At 42.1% G+C, this 21,062-nt stretch overlaps 1 protein-coding gene across 5 annotated transcripts in view; it reads left to right on the forward strand.

Moving 5' to 3' along the window:
- The window catches only part of plxnb2b (plexin b2b), a 629,608-nt gene that overhangs the window by 441,108 nt on the left and 167,438 nt on the right, over positions 1-21,062 (forward strand). For all 5 annotated transcript variants that reach the window (XR_009824287.1, XR_009824286.1, XR_009824288.1 and 2 more), the window contains 4 exons: positions 9,469-9,595; positions 12,666-12,825; positions 16,696-16,807; positions 19,699-19,810. Coding sequence is in view for 2 of the 5 variants with exons in the window: in XM_062035284.1 (XP_061891268.1) it covers positions 9,469-9,595; positions 12,666-12,825; positions 16,696-16,807; positions 19,699-19,810 (511 nt within the window). In the remaining 3 variants the exon portion in view is untranslated. The remainder of the gene's footprint in view (positions 1-9,468; positions 9,596-12,665; positions 12,826-16,695; positions 16,808-19,698; positions 19,811-21,062) is intronic.

Below are 21,062 nucleotides of genomic sequence, written 5' to 3' on the forward strand. Positions count from 1 at the left end.
CCGACTCTGGACAGCCAGCCAGCACTTCATCCATGGCCACCGGACCTGTGCACCCCCTTCCACAAGGGAGAGGGGGGGCAGAGCAGAAAATAAAATAAACGGCAGATCGACTGGTCTAAAAAGGGGGTCTATTTAAAGGCTAGAGTATACAAATTATTTTTAAGATGGGACATAAATGCTTCTACTGAGGTAGCATCTCTAACTGTTACTGGGAGGGCATTCCATAGTACTGGAGCCCGAATAGAAAACGCTCTATAGCCCGCAGACTTTTTTGGGGCTCTGGGAATCACTAATAAGCCGGAGTTCTTTGAACGCAGATTTCTTGCCGGGACCTATGGTACAATACAATCGGCAAGATAGGATAGAGCTAGACCGTGTAGTATTTTATACGTAAGTAGTAAAACCTTAAAGTCACATCTTAAGTGCACAGGAAGCCAGTGCAGGTGAGCCAGTATAGGCGTAATATGATCAAACTTTCTTGTTCTTGTCAAAAGTCTAGCAGCCGCAGTTTGTACCAGCTGTAATCTTTTAATGCTAGACATAGGGAGACCCGAAAATAATATGTTACAGTAATCGAGACAAGACGTAACGAACGCATTTTGCGGTCCTTATACACGTAACATAGTAATAGCGTATGTTGAAGGACGGTACGTCTGACTACAGTAGCCGTAGTGCGGCTACAAAACGGCACAGCTGATGGAATGTTGGAGACGTACTAATGTGCGCTGTGCGTAATGTTCTATATTCTCAATGAAACATCAAAGTTTTGGTGTTGCTTGCTAACCTGTACATGCTAGCGTCTTTTATTGAACAGGCGTCAGTCAACATGCAGTCCACGCTTATCTCTTATGTGTGACTGCCTTCTACTGGTCACACTTATCATTACACCATGGAGGCAAGGAAAGGCAATTTTATTAATAGAGCACAAGGCTATTCAAAGTGCTTCACAGAAGATTAAAAGAAGGCAAAAAATATATATAAAAGCATACTTCAAATTAAAATCAGAAAAATAATCATAATTAATTCAAATCAATCAAATAGTGTAGATAAATACTTTCAGTTGTCATATGCGCAAATAAATAACAGTGTTTTCAGCCTGGATTTGAAGGTTGAGGCCCCGTCTCACATCTTCAGGAAGATTTTAGGAGCATAAAACTGAAACAAAGTTTCAGCATGTTTGGTCCTGATTCTGTGCACCAGCAGCAGTAGACCAGCCCCTGAGGTTCTCAGAGCTGGAGATGGTTCTAACCTGTTAGAGATGTACTTCTGAGCAACAGGAAGCTAAACACTGGACTCATGTGGTCGTATTTCCTGCTTTCAGTCCGGACTCGAGCAGCCGCATTCTGCATGTACTGCAGCTGTTTACCAAATAATATTGCTTCAAGGTTGGTCCGCACAACCAGAATTAGTCTGTACATTAGGCGCACCGGGTTTTAAGCCGCACTGTGTATTTTTGAGAAAATGAAAGGATTTTCAGTGCGCCTTATGGTCTGAAAATAGTATTTTCCTGGGTTCAGCTGTCACCGTAATCAAACCTTCATTAACTGTCCAGGCTGCGGTTTAAGTCACTTTCTTAACCGTCATACAAGTGTAAAAGTAATTAACTGTACGCATAATAAAACCCTGTTTTAAAGTTGATATTACCATATTCTTAGTTGGCATACAAGTGTAAAAGTAATTAACTGTACACAAAAAAAAAACGTTTTAAAGTAAATATTACAATATTCTTAGTTGTCATACAAGTGTAAAAGTAATTAACTGTACACTAGAGATGCGCGGTTTGCGGACACAACCGCGGAGTCCGCGGATAATCCGCGGGTCGGGAGGATGCATGACGAAAAAAATAGATTTTAAATAGATTCGGGCGGGTGGCAGTTGGACCAATTCGGAAATATATATACATAGTTAAATGTTGTTACCCACATACGAAAAACGAGCAGCACTCTTTGAAACAGGCAATTATTCATCAGGCACTGCTGCAGCTGTCACGCCAAATTTCTTCCCCCGCCCATTTACTTCCGGGGCTGCGTCCAATAAAATCACAAAGTTGCCGGGGGTCCTTAACCGGCACGCGACTGTCCTGTTTCGCGCCTGTACAAAAAAAACAACAATAATCGATTTCTTCAGATTCCAGCAGCTGTCAAAGACGAAGTATCCTTCCAGCGACGGGTAGTCAAAGCCGAAGTGCTATCGATCGCTGTCAATGACGTAAGAGGAAACATGACCACGGAAGTAAATGGGGGGGGGGGGGTGGTTGTAGGGGGAATACATTTGGCGTAACACAGGACACCACAACACAACACAACAGAAGAAGAAGAAAAAAATAAAAAGATGGATAAGCCGGCAGGAAACGTGGTCGCAACAAACTAAAAATGGGAATACTAAAGACCAGGTAAAAAAAATAACAATAATAGTCAACACTTTCTTAATGGAAATGACAATAATATTATAATAATGATAAATAATATTATCACGCATTAATATCTCTTAGCCTCCGTCTAATGTGTGGCCAAGAGATATTAATGCGTGGCACGCATTGAATGTCTCTACTGCATTGGATCAGTCTCCTTTCTTTAACAGGCAAAAGCTTTCTAACCTCACTAATGCCTTGCATCTTCTATATTAGATATATAACAACGGGTGGGTGGCGGGTGGCGGGCGGTTGTGGTTTTGATAAAATGTTAGTTCTGGTGGATGGGGGGTGGATGACGACTTTTGTGATGTGGTTGCGGATGAAATAATTGCCTATCTGCGCATCTCTACTGTACACGTAATAAAACTCTGTTTTCAAGTAAATATTACAATATTCTTAGTTGTCATACAAGTGTAAAAGGAAGAACAACAAGCTATACAAATTTCACAATTGTTTTTCCATTAAAGCCTGAACACCAGACAAATTCCTCAGACAGACAAGCAATTTTGATTTTGTATAGTTAAGACAGGGGTCGGCAACTCAAAATGTTGAAGAGCCATATTGGACCAAAAATACAAAAAAGGTAATCTGTCTGGATCAGCAAAAAATTAAAAGACTTATATGAGTGTTATAATGATGGCAACTCATGACAGTGGTGTCTATATTAGCTATATTAGCCTACTATCAAAATGACTAATTGTCGCAGGCTGACGCAAATCTTCGTTGACAGAAATGTTGAAATGTAATATTTATTCTACACATTTTTAAAACATTGGAAAACATTAGTAAAACTTCTCAGAGGGTGAGATAACTCCTGGAAATGAGGTATAGATGTGTGTGTCCAGGTTAAAGGAAACGTCAGGCTGTCTTCTTCTAATGGATTTATTACAATCTTTGCAAACGTTTGCTGTAGTCTGGAACAACATGGCACACTAACAACTATCAGAAATGCAGCCAATACTACATACAGATAATGTGTCATGAGACATACAAATATAAATCAACATAAGTAAAGGAAATTAAATACACCTACAAACGAGGCATAATGATGCAATTTCTACATACAGCTAGCCTAAATAGCATGTTTGTATCGATTTTGCAGTCATGCAGTGACCAAATATGCCTGATTAGCACTCCATAACATGTCAATAATATTAACGAAGCTCACCTTTGTGCATTCACACAGAGTATAAAACGTTTGGTGGACAAAATGAGACAAAGAAGGAGTGGCATAAAACAAGTTTTTCTGTAGCAGCGTCGGAGAAAGTTGTACATGTAAACAAACTGTTACGTCACAGTCCACACAACGGTGAGTTCAAGGGCCGCTGAAATTAGTAGGACAAAATGGCGCTCGCTAAATACTCTCGTCAGTGAAGCATAAACAAAAACATATTAAGCAGTGGGCTTTCTAACAATTAGGAAGGTTTGTGTCGTGTTTGTCCTCCTACAGAAACCATATTACAACATAAAATATATTTTTCACCCCATTTTTTTCCCCATTTCCATTAGGGCTGGGCGATATATCGAATATACTCGATATATCGCAGGTTTGTCTCTGTGCGATATAGAAAATGACTATATCGTGATATTTGAGTATACGTTCTCACGCACTTGCTTTTAGCTGCAGGCATTACACTACAGGCTCTTCTCACTCTTTCTAGTCTCTGCTTCTCACAGAGAGATAAAACAAGCGCACCTTCTACATACGTCACATACGTGCAACGTCATACGCCCTCTCGGAGCAGACGGGTAGCGGAATGGCTAACGTTAGCTGTGATGCTAGCGGTGCGGTGCGAGTGGTAAGAAGGTCCCAACCTGGTAACAAATGACGGAAGAATTAATTCCCAAGAAAAACAGCATGGGGTCCATCGTCTGGCGGTAGTTTGGCTTCAAGCGGGGCAATGTTGAACAGACAACCGTAACATGTCAAGTATGCGGCTAAAGCGGTGCTACAAAAAGTAGCATTACTGCTAATGTGTAGCATCATTTAAAAAGTCACCCGCTAGAGAAGGAAGTGCTTGAAACTCCGCATGTCAACATCTCCGGCCGTTGCCACACCAACAAAATGCCCAAGCAACCATTTCCACATCAACACCGTATGCAAAAAATAGTCAAGAACAGAAGGAGATAACGTCTGCAGTAACCTAGCTACCACATAGCGAAGGACACACACTATTTGATTTCCTATTATGCAGCTCATTTTTATTTGACAGTTATTGAAATATCTTGTGTGACATCATGCACAAAAGTGCATTTTATTTTATTTTAAACTATTGTAGTGGCGTTCTGTACAAAAAGTGCACATTAATTTAGTGTTGTTTAGATATGTCATTGTGGAAGCCTCTTGCTTCCGGGTTCTTTGGATCACCCCCCAAGGACATGACAGCTGCCTTCATGGTTTTGAACAGGGATTTATTTTTCAATAAATGTTCTTTCTGTTCCTTTTCAGTCATTTGCGTTATGTGTCAGTCCTCGCTCTCTCTCACGCTCGTGCTCGTACCTGTTCTCCACAATCAACAACCACTTCTCCTTCCCGACTGCTGCCTTTAACAGAGCGACAGGTGATCTGACAAACACTCTCAGCTGTGTCATCTACTCACCTGCCGCTAATCTCGAAGCCGATCCTGGCACACCCCACTCCGCTGCAGGTCCGCAAGCCACGCCCCCCCTCCCCACATACCTCCACCGCCAGACTCAAGCCGGGACGCCGTCCGGCCGCGCATACAAATCCCAACCCCCCTCCCCACGGCCATCTGTGCCCCCGGTCTGTGAATCACTCTGAAGTTGTAGGGTTGTAAAGCTAGATACCAACGGGTGATTTGCGCGTTGGCATCTTTCATGCGGTTGAGCCACTGGAGAGGTTTGTGGTCCGAGCAGAGGCTGAATGAGCGCCCCAGGAGGTAGTATCGGAGGGCCCCGACCGCCCACCTGATGGTGAGGCACTCCCTCTCCACTGTGCTGTACCTGGCCTCCCTTTTGGATAACTTCCGGCTGATGTAAAGGATGGGTCGGTCGACGCCCTCCACCTGCTGGGACAAAACCGCTCCCAGTCCTCTGCCCGACGCGTCAGCCTGCAGACAAAATGGGAGAGAAAAATCAGGCATGTGCAGGAACGGCTCCTCGCAGAGGGCCTTCTTAACCCTCTCAAACGCCTGCCGGCACTGCTCCGTCCACTGGACCAGATCTGGAGCACATTTTCGGGTGAGGTCAGTGATTGGGCTGGTCAGTTCCGCAAACCTCCGGTAGTAACCTGCCAGACCCAAACATTTTTTCGTCTTGGGGGTTGGGCAGGCCGCAATTGCCACTGTTTTATCTACCTGCGGCCACACCTGCCCTCCTCCCAAGTGGTACCCCAGATACTGTACTTCCCTCCGGCCAACTGCACACTTCGCCTGCCTGTCTCAGGGACTCGAGCACTGCCCCCACCCGCCGCATGTGTTCATCCCAGCCGCTACTCTGGATGATGACATCATCCAAGTAGGCCGCCGCGTATGCAGCGTGGGGTCGCAGTACCCAGTCCATGAGGCGCTGGAATGTGGCGGGCGCACCGAACAAGCCAAACGGAAGTGTCACAAATTGGTACAAACCGTCCGGAGTGGAAAAGGACATTTTTTCCCTGGACTCTGGTGACAAGGGAATCTGCCAGTAGCCCTTGGTTAAATCCAGTGTCGTGAAAAAACGAGCAGTGCCCAGCCGATCCAGGAGCTCGTCGACCCGAGGCATTGGTTACACGTCAAAACGTGATTTTTCATTCACCTTGCGGTAATCCACGCAGAACCGTACAGTCCCATTCTTCTTCCCCACCAGAACGATGGGACTGCACCACGCGCTGTGGGATTCTTGTATTACACCCAACTCCAGCATGGATTTAAATTCTTCCCGAACTACTTTGCGCTTGTGTTCGGGAAGCCGATATGGCCGAGACCGCACCGTAACCCCCTGGCTGGTCTTAATATGATGTTGGATGAGATTTGTGTGGCCAGGCCGAGAGGAGAACACATCAGAGAAGCGCCTTTAGCAACATCCGCTCTCTGCGCTAACGTGAGCTGGTTGTCACAGGGAATCCGAGGGGGTGGGGCAGAGCGTGGGACCTCTGGTCCCAACTCCTCCTCCCTCACTACCGTCACCATGGAGACAAGCTCCGCCTCTCTCCATGCCTTCAGTAGGTTCTGATGGTAAATCTGAGTGTCTCCGCGTCGGTCCGAGTATCGAACCTCATAATCCACATCACCCACTTGCCGTGTGACCTCGAAGGGTCCCTGCCACCTCGCAAGTAATTTTGAGCTGGATGTTGGGAGTAATACAAGCACTTTTCATGTGGCCAGACATGGGATTAAAATGCGCCGCCTGGAAAACCATTTCCCAGCGGTGTTTTGGCACCAACAACTGGGTGTATTCCTCCCCGGTTTGAGTGTCACGGCCCACTCGGTATAACCTATCTCTAATAACTGAGAAGTGAGGAAATACCCGCGCTGTTCCCGGGCGCACCAGCTGACCGCCGATGTAATCCACCTGGTCCCAGGCCGCGCGCAAAGTTTCATCACGGGACTGCTTGAGGGGAAAATCCTCCGCAGGGTGCCAATGGGGGGCCGGTGGGGCCTCCCGCGAAGCCCCCGTCGGTTCCCGCTCGGCAGCGTCGGATGAACTCGCGTCGCCACTGAGAACTGCGCGGATATTCCCCTTTCCTACGGTCCGTGAACGCACCCCCACGCATTGTGTCAGTAAACGGTTAAACCCCGGGCAATTTATGCCCAAAATTACGGGGTGCGAGAGGTGCGTACTTACAGCTACCTCGACCCTATGCTTTTGTCCCTAATACCAAATCTGTACTGGCACCATAGGGTACTCGTGCACATCCCCATGAACACACCTGATCTTTAGCTGTGTTGCCTGCCTCAAAGCCCCGGGTCGAACCAGGTTCTGGTGGATCATGGTCTGCCCGCAGCCCGAATCCACCATCGCCTGGTATGTACTCTCTTGTATCGTTACCTTGATACCGTACGTCTCACCCGGGCCGGGGAGGGCACTGAAGGGCCGGCCACCCGGGTCACGCGCCCCACCTCCACCTGCTGAGGTCCCTGACGCGCGTGACCAGGCCGCCTACGCCTCCAGCACGCCTGCCCAAGCGTTTGAGGGGCCGTCTGCGCGGGAGATGTTCTGAAGGCAGCAGCCGGCACCTGCGGGGAAAGAACAGAAAAATGGTCACGCAGGTCATGATGCTGGGGAATGGGCTCTCCTCTCCCCTCCTCCTGTCACGCGCTCTGTCCGCGCGTTGTAGGTCCCAGTTGCGCGCTTTGTCCGCGCATTAAGGGCCTCTGCTGCGCGCTTTGTCCGCGCGTTGTGGGCCTCTGATGCGCGCTTTGTCTGCGCGTTGTGGGCCTCCGCTGGGTGCCGGTTGCGCCTCGCGGTGAACGGCCAGGTGGTCCTCGGCGAGGGTCACCGTTGCTGCGAGGTCCCGGGGCCGGTGGTTCCCGGATCCAGTTGGCCGTCCGCGTTGGGATGACCTCCAGGAACTGCTCCCGGATGATGTGGTCCAGCAGCCGGTCATCTCCTTCTCCGGCTGAAGCCATCGCGTTGCCGCATCCTTGAGCCGCTGGCCAAAGGTGAATGGCCGGTCCTCCTTCCCCAGACGCATGGACCGGAATCGGCGCCGGTACTCTTCAGCGGTGCCTCCCGTCCGGTCCAGCACCGCCTTCCTCAGGTCCGTGAAGCGCTTTCTGGATGCCGCCGGCAGGCTGAGCGCTGCGCGCTGCGCCTCCCCCATCAGGAGCGGCAAGAGCCGCATCCCACACTCTTCCTCCGGCCACGCACATGCTCTCGCCGTGGCCTCAAAAATGTCAAAAATGGCATGGGGTTCCTCTTCCTTCCCCATGCGGTGTATGCTGACAGCCGGAGGCATTGGCTGTGCCCCGCCCATCTGATCCGCCAACGTCCGTAGGACTTGGCACTGTTGGCGGCTGCTCGCTGCCACCTCTGCAAGCACGCCCGCGAGAGCTGCCAGGGGATCGTCCTCCCCCGCCGCCAGTGATCCAGCCAGGTTGGACGCCAAATTGTGGAAGCCTCTTGCTTCCGGGTTCATTGGATCACCCCCCAAGGACATGACAGCTACCTTCATGGTTTTGAACAGGGATTTATTTTTCAATAAATGTTCTTTCTGTACCTTTTCAGTCATTTGCGTTATGTGTCAGTCCTCGCTCTCTCTCACGCTCGTGCTCGTACCTGTTCTTAAAATGTCTCTGACAATCTTGCACTTTCTGTTTTGGAAATGACATGAATTTTTGTGCCACTGTTTAATAACTGTTTAATAAATACAGTTTTGGTCAATTAACTTAGTTGTGATTTCCCTCTCTGCATGAAAGTTTAAAATTAGCATATATTAATGAAGTATGAACAAGAATGTTTTAATGTAGACACGTAAAATCAATATCAAGATATATATTGTGTACCGTGACATGGCCTAAAAATATCGAGATATTAATAAAAGGCCATATTGCCCAGCCCTAATTTCCATACACTTTTGAAAAAGCTCCATGGAGCCACCAGGGCGCCGCTCTAGAGCCGCGGGTTGCTGACCCCCGAGTTAAGAATTGTAAACAAATATATATATGTATATTTGTTTGTGTCGTGTTAAACCACTATTAGTAACATAAATTAGCAGGTGGTGTTCTTGTTATATTTTTGTCTTAAAAATAATACAACTTGGCGCAACTTGCAAACGGTAAAATAATACATTTTCTAGTGTCAAGTTAAATTGTAAAACCTTTAAGAAAGTGTACAGGCAATGCTTTGAGTTACATGTTTGCAGTCTTGTAAGTGTAAAAAGAAGTTCATCACTGTAAAACATGATATGCTGACACGTTTTTTCAGTTTTATAGGACTTGTTTTGAGTTACCGAAAGTTGGGGTTGTTGCGTCAATCAATAATGGAGAGCACAGGTTGGCTGAGATGCTAATAAGATTATTTATAACATCACATAGTACAAAATGTGTCAGTCTTTGTTTATGTTGTGGAAAAATGTGGAACAGAGGCTGAAAACGTTCCCGCTGCGTCTGCAGGTGCACCAGGAGGTCTGAGTGCCGGCGGGCAGAGGAGAAGAATGGCTGGCTGTGGAGCCCCAGGCAGCAATGTGTCAAGATTGTCTCCTTCTACCCGTCCAACCTCTCCTGGAAGAAGAGCCAGAAGGTAGAGAGCTTCTCTTTCGTCTTCTTTTGCAATCTCTTTGTGCTTGACTACAGCAGCATGATAAACTGTTTCCATTGTGGATGGCTCAGAGTTTCATCCCTGCTTGGTATCGATCCGTGCACAAAATACCAAACCGGCTTATTATAACTGACCTGCTTGACACTCCCCGCCTAAAGACGGAGAGGAGAGAAGTTTCTGCGTTTGTCCTCCTGTCATCCCGTTAAGTGTGTGTTGGACATCACTAGTCATAATGTAAATTAGTGCTCAAGTTAAAGTTAAAGTACCAATGATTGTCACACACACACTAAGTGTGGTGAAATTTGTCCTCTGCATTTGACCCATCCCCTTGATGACCCCCTGGGAGGTAAGGGGAGCAGTGGGCAGCAGCGTTGCCGCGCCCCGGAATCATTTTTGGTGATTTAACCCCCAATTCCAACCCGTGATTCTGAGTGCCAAGCAGGGAGGTAATGGATCCCATTTTTATAGTCTTTGGTATGACTCGGCTGGGGGTTTGAACTCACAACCTACCAATCTCAGGGCGGACACTCTAACCACTAGGCCACTGAGTAGGGAATCAAACTTACACCTTCTGCTTCTGTAGCAGACTGACAGCTTTATTTGCAGCAAAAAAGCTAACCTAGCATGATGTTGCTGTTAGAGTTAATGTTAGCACTGTAGCTGACACATGATGCTATTACCATGAATTGATTTACTTGGACCCCGACTTAAACAAGTTGAAAAACGTATTCGGGTGTTACCATTTAGTGGTCAATTGTACGGAATATGTACTATACTGTGCAATCTACTAATAAAAGTTTCAATCAATCAATCAATCAATGCTAGTAGTGTTGCTAACGTGTGTGTGCTACAGCCAGGGGCATCAAAGTCAGAGGGTAAGTATTTAATTTGTTTTTTTTTGCCATTTAGATATGAAAGTTATACAAAGTTAAATAATATTGCTGTAAAAGTTCAATAATGAGGCCGCTTGAATCAAATGAAGAATGTCTAAGACACAGGTGTCAAACTCAAGGCCAGATCTGGCCCGCCTCATTATTTTGAATGGCCCGTGAAAGCCTGGAAATAATATGCATCAATAAACTAATTTATCTTTCTCTTTCTTTTTTTATTTTGACAGGAAAAAAAAGACATGTACTGCATGCAATTATAGATCTTTTAAACTTTATCTATCTCGTAATGCAACAGATTATTATTATCATATTATTATTATATTATCATATGTTCGAAACATTTTTGGGGTAAAAACATACGTAAATATCTACTTAGCCTTATGATTTCGAAGCACGTTTGTAAACATGATTTTTTTTTAAACAGCTTCAGAATCCTACCGTAAGAAAAAACTATGGTACCATTTTTATACTTACAGTAATACACTGTGAAAACAACAACCATATTTTTTATCCAAAAAAACTAACAAAAAACTGGCAGCTCAATCACCAGAATTTTACAGTAAAATAGATTGTGACAATTTGAAAATACGGTAGGTAAAATATACATTTATTAATCAATTGCATAGGTAATCCAGTGACAATATCATGCGGGTAATCCTTATACATGTATGTTTCCTTTATTAATGTTACAAGCAGCCGGCCCTCAGAGGTCAGCCAAAACTGCAACGTGGCCCTCAATGAAAATGAGTTTGACACTCCTGGTCTAAGACCAACTACACCTATCCATCAAAAATACAAAATGGTTGGTTCCACCTGGATAGCGCAAAACTAATTTAGAACACTTCGCTCGACACAGACATCACAACGTCATCAAAGCTCACCTTTAAGCTGTCACTCACAGCACTGACCCTTTGGGACATGAATGAAATAGGATGTATATGTCTAGAATACAATAAATCTCTCTGTGGCAGCATAGGAGAAAGTTATGTACAAGTTTGACTTTTGCATCTCGTTGCCCATAGCTGTGGTGCATTCAAAGACAGTCGGATAAAATTAGAAACTGAGGCATCACTAGGTTTTAAAGGCTTAACCCCCATCCGATGCACTAGTGCTAATATAATCATAGTAATAATGATGTATTGTTATGATTTGCATGTTCTTCTCATGATAATTATTTGTGTCTCAACTAATCTCTGCTTTACACTCTGAAGTCAAGGAAAATGTAACAGATTTATAATCATATTTAAGTGATATTATTACTTATATTCATAGTCTCGCCACTTTGTATTCAATTTGTTGGCACTTTTTTGTAAAAAAAAATTTTAAAAAATGGGTGTAATACCATCTTTAAAAAGTCACAAACCTAATTAAGTTTTTTAAATGTGTTTTAGAAAACTGGTTTCAACCAAATCCATGTAATTATTAGTTTTAGTGGATGTAAACATTCCAAATTATTTGCCACCTGCCAAAATTTCAAATGTTATTTTTTTAGAAATGTCCTTAGTTTTAACAGCTATTTACTTATTTGTAGTCTTTGACTTTGCATCGTCATATTAGCATGAACAATTTTGTCTATTCCAGTTTGAACATGTACGAAATGAGAAAATAGCTGCTCATATAAGATTTTTTCCAGATTTTCATAGAAAATCTTGTTTAAGGATTCTGCAACATCCCAAGGATGCTTCATTTAAGAATTGCAAGTTGAATTTTTGTTGTTTCCAGAATAAAATACTTATTTCAATCTTAAAAAGTCCTGCTAAATCTTCATTTAGGATGTCTTATCAAGTCAAATAACTGGCTACACCTACAGATAATTTCGCTAGTTTTTGGTATTTTTTTCCTAAAATCTAGTATTTTTTTGCCGTGTGTGTATGGGGCGGTGAGGTTTGAGTTAGGGGCACCTTCAGAAGTCTTGTGCATGTGGGCCCTGAGCTCAAGCCCTCCTCCTTAATGCAGTTTTGGTCCTCAATGCCCCCCTTTTTTCTCGAAGCAGGAGTTCATTCATGAAACATCATCATTAGAAATAATCGTTTTAAAAATCCTCTTAATTAATTGATGCCCTGATAGTGACTTTGTTCTTTCTGTATGTAGAAAGGAAATAATGAATAATTCAGCAGGTCAGCAGCCACTCCACTCGTGCATAATTGCATTCTCTCCTAAAGGTGACGATCAACATCCCTTTGCTGCCCGCCATCGGCCCTTCGGACCGTCTGCAGTGCTCCTTCAAGACCTTCCAGAGCGAGGGCGTCATGTCGGAATCCGGCCAGGTTTCCTGTGACCTGCCCCGCCCCTCGCAAATACCGCAAACACCAGAAGACCAAGGTACAGTGTGGCTAAAAGGAGTGTTTTAATCTCGTCACTCGTGGGGGGATTGTGCATGAATAAATTGCCTTGCAATATGAATGAGCGCAACCTTAATTAAATATAAAGAAACAATTTGGGGTTTTTTTACACCGGGAAAAAGGATGGAATTAGCGTTCGACAATTCAATTAACAGTAGCCAGGGGTGCAGTGTTTATTGTGAGCGTGTCGGGAGTCCAGACTTTTGGAGTAACATTAATTTAACACACATCCATATCACACTTCAACACATTACGGATTGTTTTGAAAAATTCCCTTATTTTTTATAGCATATGTGGAGGTCTTGCTCCTCCGGGTTCTCTGGACCACCAATGACGGACATGACAGCCGTGTTCATTTTTGCGAACAATGATTTATTTTGCAATAAGTTGTACTTTTCAGCCATGTTAAAGTTTCTCTCGCTTGTTCTCCACCATCAACAACCTCCTCTCCTTCCCGATTGCTGCCTTTAACAGAGTGACAGGTGATCAGACAAACACTCACAGCTGTGTCATCCACGCACCTGTCACTAATCTCGAAGCCGATCCTGACACACCCCGCTTCGCTGCAAGTCCGCAGGCCACTCCCCCCCACACATATTCAACCATTTTTTGGTCCTAAATTAAGCATAAAAATGGCGAAATATACTAAGAATTTTAATACTTAAGTAGTATTTGCCGCTAGAGGAGACCCAACCAATCAGAACGCGCCGTTCAGTATTGTGGCCGCTGATTGGCGCAGCCTCGGGCAACATTACTATGAAGGGTTAAAAGAGTGTTATTTCATGTCAAGAGGACTCTCACAATGTTGGAAATTGATTTAGAAGGTCGTAAACAGTTTTTTTTATGTCCTACCTATGAAAATATTTGATTTATGATTAATGATTAATTCATGGCAGTCATGTCCGAAACCGTCTAACAACGATAAACCAAAGATTACTGTGTGATGACACATTTTCGTACAGTAAGGAGACAAAAAAGAACCAATTTTTAAATATGGAATTTATTGTATTTTAGATTTTTAAGTCATTCAATATTGTTAATAATGTGAATACTTGGGCACCACACAATTTGTTTCTTGGAGGTAACGATTCGATTCAGAGTCGATTCCCGATTCAAAACGGTTCTTGACACAAAATCAATACTTTTTATTAAAACCAGGTGTTAGTTCTATGATTAACTGTGTTCCTCCATAAAATAGACACACAGTTGTGATACATTTCTATATGACTTCGAAGAAAATGTTTTTTGTTTAGTAAAATTCTACCCAAACATTTAATAAAGTCAAACACAAATAAGGCAACAAGAGAAGTGTCACACGTTTCTCTTTTGTAAAGTAAATCTGTACAGCAGATACAGATCATCTACATCCTATGTGTCAAAGTTAAGGCCCGCGGGCCAGATGTGAATGAATTATCTATGGATGATATTTGATTAGTATTAGAACCGGCCCGCAGGCCACAGCCGCCTGCCGCTGTTTCGCACGCACCAATACTCCATCAGTGTTGGCGCTAGGAATCTTCAAAATAGGGTCCCAGGGACCCCATCAGGTCATAAAAATGGGGTCCCACAGTACATTTTTGGGGTCACACTTTTTTGTAAGCGTTTTGAAAAGAAATTATAAATGTATGCGTTATCCTGTTATATCTCACATTCTATATTGTGTTTTAGAAAAAGGTTGTCATAAACTTAATTCATTTAAAAAAAAATAATATAACAGAAAACACATTTTTATGCATATGTAAATGTATTCAGTTCTAAACATTCATTCACTTTCTTCTTTCCTTCATGGATCTAAACTTTACCGCTGCCTGTAGAATGTGTTTGTTCTATTTTTGGCCAAAGTAAGACAAATTAAACAATCTGAAGTTGTCTTCATGTTTTTGTTTTAATGCCATGAGTTTAATAGTCAGGGCCCGCGTGTGCACAATTTTTCCTCCATGCTACCCCTCAGCTAAAATGAGTTTGACACCCCTGATCTACATAAACAATATGATTTGTCTGACTGGCTGGACAGGACAGATAACAAAAAAAATAAAGATTTTAGAGATTTTAGATTTTTTTTTTTTAATCGATTAAGAATCGTTATATAAAAGCATGTCCTGGGTATGACGTTAAACTACATCCAGGCATGAGATGGGAGGTTGTGTGTGGGGTTAGTGAGTCCCAACTAACGTCTATAAAATGCACACAAAGAACCGTTTGCACCTTCTCTTGTGACTGGCGGGCGGTCAGCGCCATAAAGCTGAGCGGGTCCCTGGGTAATTGGGGCGCGGACAACCAACAGGACAGACTAAGTTCAACAGCCCAGTAAGGCAATTAGTCTAGGAGAAGGATCTCTGATATAAAATACCCCTTCCAACCCGCACCAAGCCAGCGTGGAAGGTGTAGGCCAGGGGTCGGCAACCCGCGGCTCTAGAGCCGCATGCGGCTCTTTAGCGCCGCCCTAGTGGCTCTCAGGAGCTTTTTTAAAAATGTATGAAAAATGAAAAAAGATGAGGAAAAAAAAAAAAGTTTTTGTTTTCATATGGTGTCCGTAGGAGGACAAACATGACGCAAACCTCCCTAATTGTTATAAATCACACTGTTTATATTAAACATGCTTCACTGATTTGAGTATTTGGCGAGCGCCGTTTTGTCCTACTAATTTTGGCGGTCCTTGAACTCACCGTAGTTTGTTTACAAGTATAACTTTCTCCGACTTCCTAGGACGTGTTTTATGCCACTTTTTCTGTCTCATTCTGTCCACCAAACTTTTAACGTTGTGCATGAATGTACAAAGGTGAGTTTTGTTGATGTTATTGACTTGTGTGGAGTGCTAACCAGACATATTTGGTCACTGCATGACTGCAAGCTAATCGATGCTAACATGCTATTTAGGCTAGCTATATGTACATATTGCAGCATTATGCCTCATTTGTAGCTATATTTGAGCTCATTTAGTTTCCCTTAATTCAATTTATATCTCATGACACACTATCTGTATGTAATATGGCTTTTAATTTTTTGCGGCTCCAGACAGATTTGTTTTTGTATTTTTGGTCCAATATGGCTCTTTCAACATTTTGGGTTGCCGACCCCTGGTGTAGGCTAATAACCAGCATGAAGAGTACGCCAAGAGATCGTTCACTATGGCAGAAACATGCTGAGGCTTTCGTCCAGCAGTGGACTGACAACGGCTGACGATGATGATAAAAGCATCGATTTTTTTGACAAACTTAATTAATAACAATATGTAATTGGTAAAAAATAATATAAAACTAATAAAGGATTGGCTTTATATAGCTTTTTTTTTTTTTTTTGTTTCTTTTAACAATGAGGCTACATTACCCTCACCCCAATAGTAAATTATTTATTCAACCCCCTTGGAAAGTGTCAATCTAAACGCTGTTGAATTTGTTAGAGAGTCTGGACTACTCCTCCTGCTGTGTTGAGTTGTATTATTTATTTGCTTTGCCATGTGACAGTCTACGGTTTAAGAGGGGACATACTTGGCTGAGAGAGAGAAAAGTGTGGACAGTTGCGTCTATTATACTGCTTGTCATCGTTGGGGTCACAAGTAAGCCGGAGCCTGTCCCATTTGACTTCAGGCGACAAGCGGGGTACACCTCGGACTGGTCGCCATCCGTCGCGGCGATAGCAACAGTCTCATATTTTAGCTTGAGTAAAATACCATATCAGAAAACAGAAATCACATATACTGTACCTACCACTTTAAGAGGGGACCGCTGCAACGAAAAGGCTTGGCAATTAGAAACCGAAGGGCGCTATTTCTGATGGCGCTCTGCTACTGGATCTCATTAGATGTGTGTAGGTGTACCTAATGAAGTGGTCAAAACTGGTGTGTCCGCAGACTTCGTGGCCGTGCCTGTGAGCATTTTCGTCAACAAGACGGTGGAGTTGGCCATGCGTGACTACCATTTCTACAACTGCGCCGCCACCGTGAAGAAGTCTGAAAACACGCCGTAAGTGACGAGTGTGTGTGTGTGTGTGTGTGTGTGTGTGTGTGTGTGTGTGTGTGTGTGTGTGTGTGTGTGTGTGTGTGTGTGTGTGTGTGTGTGTGTGTGTGTGTGTGTGTGTGTGTGTATTTGTACACAAATGAACGATTTCTGTATCTATTTTCATTCCTCCACTATCCTTTTTTCATCAGCAAGCGGAGGAAATTGCCTGTTTTCTTTTTCATTAATCAAAATATGAAAATCGATCTCACCGTGTGTTGTCTGTTCTATTTTTTTCTTGATTCCATTTTCTTTCTTCTTAATTTATTTCATGCTGCGCCGCACGTGATGAACGAGCTTTGCTTATGTGGAGTCGCTGAAATCCATTTTGCTGTCACCAGCACGGATTTTCCCTTTCGATGAGTTTGCAGGCGTACTTTTTTTTTTTTGATTCTCAATATATTAGGGACGATTTTGTGAAACGTGGCCAGAATGTTTTGCTATTATCATCATTAGTGTTATGTCTTTAATGTCACCATCCTCTCGTTTGCAATGATGTATGGATATTTTATTATATGCATACACTCTTTGCCCTCGGGACCAGTTTGGTCCTATTGACTCATATTATAACCAGCTATTTTTGCTAGATTCAAAACTGAAGAAAAACATGATGTATTACATTTCTATTAGACTTTAATAAGTGGAATCATTTTGAGTTTGAGTTTATTTGCAACATGCATACAATTACAACATGACACATCACAACTTTCAGTTTCTCTATACAGCATGTTCGAAAAGGAGTAGGAAGAAGCAGAGCTATTTTAATCCTACCCCTTTACTTAAGTTTTATTCACTTCCTGTTCTCAATGTGTTCACAATGTCCCTCCATAAGTAATAACATACAAATAAATAAATAATAATTAGTGAAGAAAGTTATTTTTCATATGCTGAGATGAATAAGATTATCTAGAAAATAAATACATGGATGGAGTAAATTCTGAATGTTTATCATGGTTCTACTTCTTTGTACTTTGTAAACACGTTAAGTTGGAACAGTCTCTTAAACTGAATCATATTAGTACATTGTTTGGTTTCTTGGCTTAATCCATTCCATAATTTAATTCCACATACTGATATACTAAAGGTATTTAATGTTGTACGTGTGTACGTATGTTTTAAATTACATTTTTCTTTCAGATTATATTTTTCCTCCTGTTGAGAAGAATCGTTGTACATTCTTGGGTAGCAAGTTATAGTTTGCTTTGTGCATAATTTTTAATGTATGCAAATTTGTGAAATTTCAGTACTTTCGATTCAATAAATAAAGGTTTTGAATGATTGGGAGCAAAGGCTAAAAGAGTGTATTTTCACTTAAGGGACCTCAATGGTGAAATAATGTTCTTTTATCGTAGAATACAGCGGTTCTCAAACTTTTTTCACCAAGTAGCACCTCAGAAAACACTTGGCTCTCAAAGTACCACCATAATGACAACATTAAAATACAGTTGTGTAGTAGACCTAAGTATTCATTAAGTACCACCATAATGACAACATTAAAATACAGTAGTGTAGTAGACCTAAGTATTCATTAAGTACCACCATAATGACCAACATTAAAATACAGTAGTGTAGTAGACCTAAGTATTCATTAAGTACCACCATAATGACAACATTAAAATACAGTAGTGTAGTAGACCTAAGTATTCATTAAGTACCACCATAATGACAACATTAAAATACAGTAGTGTAGTAGACCTAAGTATTTATTAAGTACCACCATAATGACCAACATTAAAATACAGTAGTTTAGTAGACCTAAGTATTCATTAAGTACCACCATAATGACAACATTAAAATACAGTAGTGTAGTAGACCTAAGTATTCATTAAGTACCACCATAATGAAAACATTAAAATACAGTAGTGTAGTAGACCTAAGTATCCATTAAGTACCACCATAATGACAACATTAAAATACAGTTGTGTAGTAGACCTAAGTATTCATTAAGTACCACCATAATGACAACATTAAAATACAGTTGTGTAGTAGACCTAAGTATTCATTAAGTACCACCATAATGACAACATTAAATACAGTAGTGTAGTAGACCTAAGTATTCATTAAGTACCACCATAATGACAACATTAAAATACAGTAGTGTAGTAGACCTAAGTATTCATTAAGTACCACCATAATGACAACATTAAAATACAGTAGTGTAGTAGACCTAAGTATTCATTAAGTACCACCATAATGACAACATTAAAATACAGTAGTGTAGTAGACCTAAGTATTTATTAAGTACCACCATAATGACCAACATTAAAATACAGTAGTTTAGTAGACCTAAGTATTCATTAAGTACCACCATAATGACAAGATTAAAATACAGTAGTGTAGTAGACCTAAGTATTCATTAAGTACCACCATAATGAAAACATTAAAATACAGTAGTGTAGTAGACCTAAGTATTCATTAAGTACCACCATAATGACAACATTAAAATACAGTAGTGTAAATGATAAATGATAAATGGGTTATACTTGTATAGCGCTTTTCTACCTTCAAGGTACTCAAAGCGCTTTGACAGTATTTCCACATTCACCCATTCACACACTGATGGCGGGAGCTGCCATGCAAGGCGCTAACCAGCAGCCATCAGGAGCAAGGGTGAAGTGTCTTGCCCAAGGACACAACGGACGTGACTAGGATGGTAGAAGGTGGGGATCGAACCCCAGCAACCCTCCGATTGCTGGCACGGCCACTCTACCAACTTCGCCACGCCGCCCCTAGTGTAGTAGACCTGGCCACTGTAACATTACACACAGTTTGAACAGTAACACTGGGTTTGAATATTAACTTAGGTGATTCCTACAGTTTGAGAATCCCCGGTCTAATAATATATTGTGTGTTCCAAGGTGCATGTCATGCGTGGCCAGTCTGTGGGGCTGCCAGTGGAACACACGGGACCACACGTGCAGCGACATGGACGACGCCGTGCAGGACTCCAACGTCATCAAGCACCGACAGGTTGGTCACGAGTCACTGGCAGGTCAAGGTTTCTCAGCATTAGCCAAAAATTACAATCAGGCCCGGTTGATCTAAACGGCGACGGGAAAGTAATTAAAAAGTGAAACTAATCCCGGTATCAGCCGTGGTTGTTTATTGGAAGCTGCTGTATCAATTTACAAGTCAGCAGATGTTTGCCTGATACACTTATCTGTGGCTGCAGATGAGATTGTCTCCTACGCTTCGTGCTTTACATATTGACACGGGGAAATAGGATGACTCCGCCTAAAACAACCTGCCTGAATGTTGTCATTAAAAGCAGACTGATACTGCTCTGCTGCATTCAGCCTTTGGCCACTTTGGTAAAGCCATCATTCAAATATGCAATGCAGTATTGTGGATTATTTTGAGTCACTTGGTTTATTTCTGTTTGCAAGGCAAAATACTGTAGTCAAAAAGTTTATTTAGCGTACCGCTACTTACAGAGGATGTCCAAACCGGGGTGTCCAAACCCAATGTGGTCCACCGCCCATCTTCAGAGGACAGTAAGAGCTCAATTTTAATAAACAATCTGGCCGCGGCAGTTGATTTCATGTTAAATTTAAAATACCCAGGTCAGTGACCATGATGTGTACTTTCTTTACATTTCAAAGACAACATTTACTTATATGACCCAATCCAAACAACCTTTCCTAGTCATGGTGCAAAAAGTCAACACACATGGTCACGCATATCACAACCTGCTCACTGAACTTTGTGGATATTATTAAAAAATTCCATCACCATTATAATTAGAAATGACACTCATTTAAATCAATTGCAAGGCATGATCAATCAATCAATCAATGTTTATTTATATAGCCCTAAATCACAAGTGTCTCAAAGGGCTGCACAAGCCACAACAACATCCTCGGTTCAGAGCCCACACATGATGGGCAAACATGCAAAATACTCTCTCCACACTTATCTATGTTGGACTTTCAGCTGCTTGATATTTTTATATGTTTACAAAGCTTTAAAGAGGTTGTCACAGAAGTAAACAAGGTATAAGTTGAACTTTCACATACTCTTAATATTCAACTATAATATTGATTAATTATATATCTGTATCTATTCTATTATTTAATATGTTAACACACACACACATAAATATATATATATATATGTATATGTACATATATATATATATATATATATATATATAGTATACTATATATATATATATATATATATATATATATATATATATATATATATATATATATATATATAT

The sequence above is a fragment of the Entelurus aequoreus genome, linkage group LG24, assembly GCF_033978785.1.
Source record: "Entelurus aequoreus isolate RoL-2023_Sb linkage group LG24, RoL_Eaeq_v1.1, whole genome shotgun sequence".
Taxonomy (NCBI): domain Eukaryota; kingdom Metazoa; phylum Chordata; class Actinopteri; order Syngnathiformes; family Syngnathidae; genus Entelurus; species Entelurus aequoreus.